General features: G+C 40.8%; 1 protein-coding gene across 5 annotated transcripts; it reads right to left on the bottom strand.

Moving 5' to 3' along the window:
- Window positions 1-1,232: 1,232 nt before the first annotated feature.
- Window positions 1,233-6,882, bottom strand: zgc:55461 (beta-tubulin family protein). Of its 5 annotated transcripts, none has more exons than XM_067249969.1 (4): window positions 6,794-6,882; window positions 4,354-4,462; window positions 4,138-4,248; window positions 1,233-2,453 (listed from the first exon to the last, which is right to left on the bottom strand). In XM_067249969.1, the coding sequence occupies exons 1-4, from the start codon at window positions 6,848-6,850 to the stop codon at window positions 1,393-1,395; spliced, it is 1,338 nt and encodes a 445-aa protein (XP_067106070.1). In that variant the 5' UTR covers window positions 6,851-6,882; the 3' UTR covers window positions 1,233-1,392. The 5 variants fall into 5 exon arrangements, with proteins under 5 accessions (XP_067106070.1, XP_067106066.1, XP_067106067.1 ...); XM_067249965.1 differs by lacking the exon at window positions 6,794-6,882 and adding an exon at window positions 4,684-4,802; XM_067249966.1 differs by lacking the exons at window positions 4,138-4,248; window positions 6,794-6,882 and adding an exon at window positions 4,684-4,802.
- Window positions 6,883-7,067: the final 185 nt, after the last annotated feature.

Below are 7,067 nucleotides of genomic sequence, written 5' to 3'. Positions count from 1 at the left end.
AAGAGCAGACCATTTTTGACTACATAATCATTTGTATGAATGTACAGGGGCGAGTCAAGTGGCTGAGCGGTGAGGGAATCGGGCTAGTAATCCGAAGGTTTCCAGTTCGATTCCCGGTCATGCAAACTGACGATGTGTCCTTGAGCAAGGCACTTCACCCTACTTGCCTCGGGGGAATGTCCCTGTACTTACTGTAAGTCGCTCTGGATAAGAGCGTCTGCTAAATGTAAAATGTACCACCAGAGCATTGGCAATTTGTTTAAAACAATGAGAAATTGCTTTTATGATGTGCTTAATTGACTAGATGATGTGGAGGTTGTACAAGTACTTTACAAATTTCAATTGTGATGACAGAAATGTAGGTACCAAAGCCACTGAGGAAAAACACATCACTAGCTGCATCATAGGCACTGCAATATGTATCATTCCAGAAATATTTGTGTATGTCACCGACTGCATCATGGGCACTAGAAAATGTAATCTGTTTAGGACAATTACAAAGTGTTCAGATCACCGTGTTAACTGTTTTGAGAGCCCTTACCCGAGTCTGGAGAAATGTGTCAAATCAATGGAGAAAAGCTGTAATGCAACCGTACATTGAAAACTGACCCAAAGTAAGCTAAGCGCTCCTCCTATGGGAGGGAAAACGTTAGTGTTTTTCAATGCAGGCAAACATTGAGAACTTGCTATAAAGCTAAAGCATAAGGATTCTAAAAGGAGCCATACAGCTATTCTGCATATAATAACGTTTAAAATGGAATTTTGTAGCCTTCGTGTAGCCTACCAATACTGACCATAAAGCATTTTTATTAAGATAATTGTCTATAATAGAAATCGACTGGGACATATCTTCTGATAGGAGGCCAATCATTTACAATGTCTTCTGGTGTGTTGAGTTACAATCTTTCAACTTAATTTGGGTAATATCATGACGCTTCAGCCATCTTAAATTTATCTGCGATATGACAGCACCATCTACTGGATGTGAGTTGCCATTGCGTGTTGTTGCCTTACATCGTTGATGTAGAAAACCATAGTACATTTTAAGAGATGTTGAATACATGAACAGGACATTAACACTGATTTTTATTCTTAAGTAGCCGACAGCAAATCAAGGGAATAGTGGATTTGAGAGAAGTGGGCATCATGCAAGAGTCAAAGTATAACCTTTTACTGCAACAAAGTGAAGGTGAAAGTGCAGTGAAGGTGGAACAAATGGCAATCACAAGGCATTGCCATGAAAGTAGGCGTTTAATAGATATTTGGTCAAAAGAGATTATGAATGCCAAAAGTTTAATGTTAAAAAGAGAGACAGACTGACAAACACAGGAATCCTGAAGGCAAGTGGAGTACTTAGATGTGTGTTTAGACAGCTGCTCCTTTCCTTCCTCCTCAAGCCAGCTCCTCCTCTCCTTCCTCCTCAAACTCGCCCTCTTCCTCAGCGGTGGCATCCTGGTACTGCTGGTACTCAGATACCAGGTCGTTCATGTTGCTCTCAGCCTCAGTGAACTCCATCTCATCCATGCCCTCGCCAGTATACCAGTGCAGGAAGGCCTTGCGCCGAAACATAGCAGTAAACTGCTCAGAGATGCGCTTGAACAGCTCCTGAATAGCTGTGCTATTGCCGATGAAGGTGGCGGCCATCTTGAGACCACGGGGTGGGATGTCACACACAGCAGTCTTGACGTTGTTTGGGATCCACTCAACAAAATAGCTACTGTTTTTGTTCTGCACGTTCAGCATCTGCTCGTCCACCTCCTTCATGGACATGCGACCACGGAAGATAGCTGCAACGGTCAGGTAACGCCCGTGGCGAGGGTCACAGGCTGCCATCATGTTCTTGGCATCAAACATTTGCTGGGTGAGCTCAGGCACTGTCAGGGCACGATACTGTTGGCTCCCCCTGCTTGTAAGGGGGGCAAATCCTGGAATAAAGAAGTGCAAACGGGGGAAAGGTACCATGTTGACAGCCAGTTTGCGGAGGTCAGCGTTGAGCTGGCCAGGAAAACGGAGGCATGTGGTGACTCCACTCATGGTGGCAGAAACCAAGTGGTTGAGGTCGCCATATGTGGGTGTGGTAAGTTTGAGAGTGCGGAAGCAGATATCATAAAGAGCCTCATTGTCGATGCAGAAGGTCTCATCTGTATTTTCCACCAGCTGGTGGACAGAGAGAGTAGCGTTGTAGGGCTCGACCACAGTGTCTGATACTTTGGGCGAAGGTACCACACTAAATGTGTTCATGATGCGATCGGGGTACTCTTCACGTATCTTACTAACGAGTAGAGTGCCCATGCCAGAGCCAGTACCCCCACCCAGGGAGTGGGTAAGCTGGAAGCCCTGGAGACAGTCACAGCTCTCTGCCTCCTTTCTCACCACATCCAGGACTGAATCCACTAGCTCTGCCCCCTCTGTGTAATGGCCCTTGGCCCAGTTGTTTCCTGCACCACTTTGGCCTAGAGACACGACAAAGTCCTTTATGGTTAACACTTGCCACAAGGTCTAAGAATACACACATTTTCAACCAATTCATTAATATTTTGTTGTAAAAGTCTCATTGGTTTGTGAGAAAATTATCAAATGCTAAACTAAATAACATAAATCTGATGACACCAACAGAGTAAACATTGCAGACTTCTACTGGAACTATCTACTAGGGGTGTAACGATACTCAGTTAACGATTCGATACACATCACGATAATGGGTTCACGATAAGATATGCATCTAGATATGTTGAACCCCGAAAAAGTTAACAGAAATTTAACAACGTCAAGAATGTGCAATATTTCAGGATTTTATTTTAACCTCTGTATGTTAATGTGTGTGTCACTGAACAAAACTGATGATGCTTTACATGACATTTGAAGACAGAACTTCTTAAAGCAGTAAAAGTGAAGAAATTGTTGTTCAAGTTAGTTTTGTTGAAGTAACTTAAACTCAACAAAAACGGCTTTAAAGTTTGGGTTTGTTTGGGTTACTTAGTAGATGCAGAGCCCATCTATGGAGAGCCTGTCCACTCCTAAGCCCCATTGTACCGAATTTAGTTGCAGTTCCACGAGAGTTCCACTGGAGGCGATCGCCGGCATGAGGCAATGAGTGCAAACTGAATGGGAGTCTATGGAGCTAGACGGATAAATGTGTCTCTTTTGCCTGATTGTCGTTGAGAGATCTCAGATTTGATTGTAGTTTTGCAAGTTCAACATTGATTATAGGTCGAAAGTTGAATGAACGAGTACTTATGTCCTTTTGATTTCTTACAGGGTGAGTCGTTGTTGCCCATAACACGCTAGCATTCTGCTAATGGGTGCTGATTGTATGACGTCATTGACATTTTAAAAGGCTTTTTAGAACAAAAAATCGTAACACCGAGCAGTGTGTATTTTCTTTGCCTCCTCTTTCGAATGCAACATTCAAATTACTAGACAAAACATTATATCCTGAGAAGTGGATTTTTAGGGGTATGGCTCCATAGACCTCCATTCATTCTGCACTCACTGGTGAGCGCCCTCAAATGGAACCAGAGTGGAACTGCAACCAGTTCAGAACTCGGAAGTTTCCCGAGTGGCAGTTTTATCAGAAAATGTCTAATATAATTAAACAGGCTCTGCTTATATGGTTCTCCCCATATTAGACATTCTCTGGTAGGCTACTTGAATCGCACCCATTGCAAGACTTTGTCGTTACCGTTTTAAATGAGACAAAATGAGTTCAACTGAAATAGACGATGCCCCTTCCGCCCAGTCCGACGTCTAGCAGCATTTCGATTTTCCAGTCACTCGACAAGAGAACGGTATAAAAAAAAAAAAATACGAACTGTGTGTAAATACTGTAATACTGTTTTGTTTTTTTGTTGAGTGACTGGAAAACCAAAATGCTGCCAGACGTCGGACTTGAACGGGGCATCTTCTATTTCAGTTTCAGCTGAACTCCTTTTGCCCTGCTAGGCTACCCAGTTCAAGCGGTGAACGTGCAGTGCACGCGTGACGCAGGTGCAAACGGTTCGTAGTTCAAACCAAAAGGATAAAACGGATGTCATATCTAAAAAATGACTACGATAGCCTACATATTGTTACACTTTTGCACCACGACGTATTGTACCACGATATATTGTTACACCCCTACTATCTACAGTTTCTCACCAAAGACAAAGTTATCAGGTCGAAAAATCTGTCCAAATGGACCCGACCTCACGGAGTCCATGGTGCCAGGCTCCAAGTCCACCAACACTGCACGGGGAACATACTTTCCCCCTAGCAAGCCAAACAGCAACGTATGTTTTAAAAATAGGACCAGTACGAACAAAGTAACCAAATACAATTTATAATTTTTGTGTACACAATGACGTAACAAAATACCTGTTGCTTCGTTGTAGTACACATTGATTCTCTCCAACTGAAGATCGCTATCCCCGTGGTACGTTCCAGTGGGGTCAATGCCATGTTCGTCACTTATCACTTCCCAAAACTGAACAGGTGTTAGTTATTCATACTTAGTCTAAGTCAGAGTGCCAATAATTTATATAATCTTCCACAAATCCACTTACAAAGTACACCGAATATGGCTAACCGCATCCTAACAGCTATCTGGGATTGCTAGTGATGTTAGCTACTGACGTTCTATTGGTGTACTCAAGTTAGCCAAGTTCGAGCAAATTGGTTAAAATAAGATTTCCAAAACTGACCAACCTTGGCTCCAATTTGATTCCCACACTGTCCAGCCTGCAGATGTACAATTTCCCTCATTTTGATTTAAATTGGAATACAAAATATACACATCTGCCACTGCGACGAACCTCCTGTAGTACAATACTTGAAATAAAGATTACAGAGGTGTGTTGCTTTATATACCCATGCAAAGAAAGGTAATTGAAGTGATTGGATCAGTATCCTGCCAGTCACATTTTGTAGGAGGTTTCTTAGTCAGAAACTGTCAGTTCATAATTCTCATTGGCTATTAGTTACAATAAACTGTTGTCAACAGTAACAAGGACATATGTAAACATTGAAGTTCTTTCTGTGATCCGTTTGTATTATTTGTTACTAGGCACGCTACCCAACAAAGGGATCATTGAAGATCCACAGAAGATCAACTGAAATGAATAGGCCTACATACATTTGAATTAGGGAAGTAGACCAGGTGTATTCCAGAAAGCAGGTTATGCAACATAACCAAGTTAACAATGATTCACAATTTTGCAGCAACCTACTGATGTTGCTAGTAGCAACATCAGTTGCTAGTAGCAACTGTGTCAACTTACCCAGGTATATCACATAACCTGCTTTCTGGAATAGGAGGGCAAGTAGTAATCTGTACCAGCCGACAGAGTAAGAACATGCTGCTAACTGTGCCACACATGGGGTGACTCTCACACACACACACACACACACAGAGTATGAACATGGTGCTAACTGCGCCACACATGGGGTGAGACACACACACAGAAGAAATGAATTGTTCTGGCACTGCCATATTTCTGAGAATTATTTGGTTATTAGCAACTAAATAGCATGTGTTAATTTGCAATAAGAACTTGACACATAGTAGGCTATGTGACTGATATGGGACAGTGTAGCCTATTTAATCAATAACTTTATTTAGCAATATATTTTTTTAAGTGTTCATTATTACTAACCCTAACACAAAAAGTATTGGACTTTAACCCTGTCACTGTTGCTGTGGTTACTTGATCACAGGGTATTAAGGGCTCAAGAGTTTATTCTTATGCTGTGTTCACACCAAACACAAATTCGCCTCATTCAAAGGCACATTCAAGCACATTCGCGTTTGGTGTGAACACAGCATTAAAGTTCCTCAACAGAACGTTTGCCATTAGTGGTCTACATGCTGAAGGGTCGAGTACAGGCTGCAGCATGAAAAAACCCTCAAAGCAGTATGCACCATAAAATACTACTAATACACACAAGTCATACGAACGTAGGCTATTAAGTCATCAAAGGACACTGCAAACTGAAATACTTAAACATTTGCTATTCAATCTTTAAACTTACATATTAGATTGTACAGTATGGAAAGGTCAATTTTATTGTTCTAATTTGTCTCCAGATATATGGTGTTGGTATAAAAACTCCATATCAGGCCATGGCGTATTTCTTTTGTTTGTAAATAGGACCGTGACCATAGAAATAACCATAGTAACAACCAAGCATGTTGGCTGGTGGAGCAAGCAGAGCAGGTCATGTTATTATAAATACTTATTTACTAAAGGACACACAAAGACGTAAATATATATACAAATTTAAATAGCATATAACAAATATTTGTTATTGAATACCTAAAATGCCCAATTGACAGTAGTGGTATTAACAGTCTACATTAAGGTTATAGAATAGGCAACTCTTAATGATGGAGGATTGCATGTTTGAGGCTGTAGCTGTTCTCTTATACTGCAAGTTTAGCATTGTGATGCCACTAATAATATATATAAATTGTCAAAAACCGTAACACATTAAGTGGTACTGATAAAAATTCCCACTTTTGCATTACTTTTCCCAAAGGGCAGGTTTTGTGAACTGTAAAGAAAAAAGAAAATATTCTGACTAAAGTTAAGTGATATTTCACCATGGCTCACTTTGTTAGATGGATTTTTTATTTATTTAGGAGCTGTGAAGAGATCTTTAGTGAAATTTGGAAAGGGGGAGGCGGGCGTTATAAGTGAATGTTGTTAGAAGTTATCTGGGATTGCTAGTGATGTTAGCTACTGACGTTCTATTAGTGTACTCAAGTTAGCCAAGTTCGAGCAAATTGGTTAAAATAAGATTTCCAAAACTGACCAACCTTGGCTCCAATTTGATTCCCACACTGTCCAGCCTGCAGATGTACAATTTCCCTCATTTTGATTTAAATTGGAATACAAAATATACACATCTGCCACTGCGACGAACGAATGTTGTTAGAAGTGAATGCAGGCAAGAAGTGATGCTGAGTTAGTTGATGTTGGGTTGACTGAGATTACTTCTTAGTGTTTTAATGAAGACAAGAGACTTTTTTTCATGCATGCATTTAATTAACTTAATCTAACTTGTATATTTATAAAATAAATTATATACAG

This window comes from Osmerus mordax, chromosome 14, assembly GCF_038355195.1.
Source record: "Osmerus mordax isolate fOsmMor3 chromosome 14, fOsmMor3.pri, whole genome shotgun sequence".
NCBI lineage: Eukaryota > Metazoa > Chordata > Actinopteri > Osmeriformes > Osmeridae > Osmerus > Osmerus mordax.
Note: the sequence above shows the minus strand (reverse complement) of the source record. Positions and strands in the feature narration are given on the sequence as shown.

Excerpts from the sequence above, each read along its gene's own strand:
- zgc:55461 (XM_067249969.1), bottom strand. The coding sequence starts at position 6,850 with ATGAGGGAAATTGTACATCTGCAGGCTGGACAGTGTGGGAATCAAATT. Across the intron at positions 4,463-6,793 it reads GGAATCAAATTGGAGCCAAG|TTTTGGGAAGTGATAAGTGA; the intron begins GTTGGTCAGTTT and ends ACACCTGTTCAG. Across the intron at positions 2,454-4,137 it reads ACCTGATAACTTTGTCTTTG|GCCAAAGTGGTGCAGGAAAC; the intron begins GTGAGAAACTGT and ends TCGTGTCTCTAG.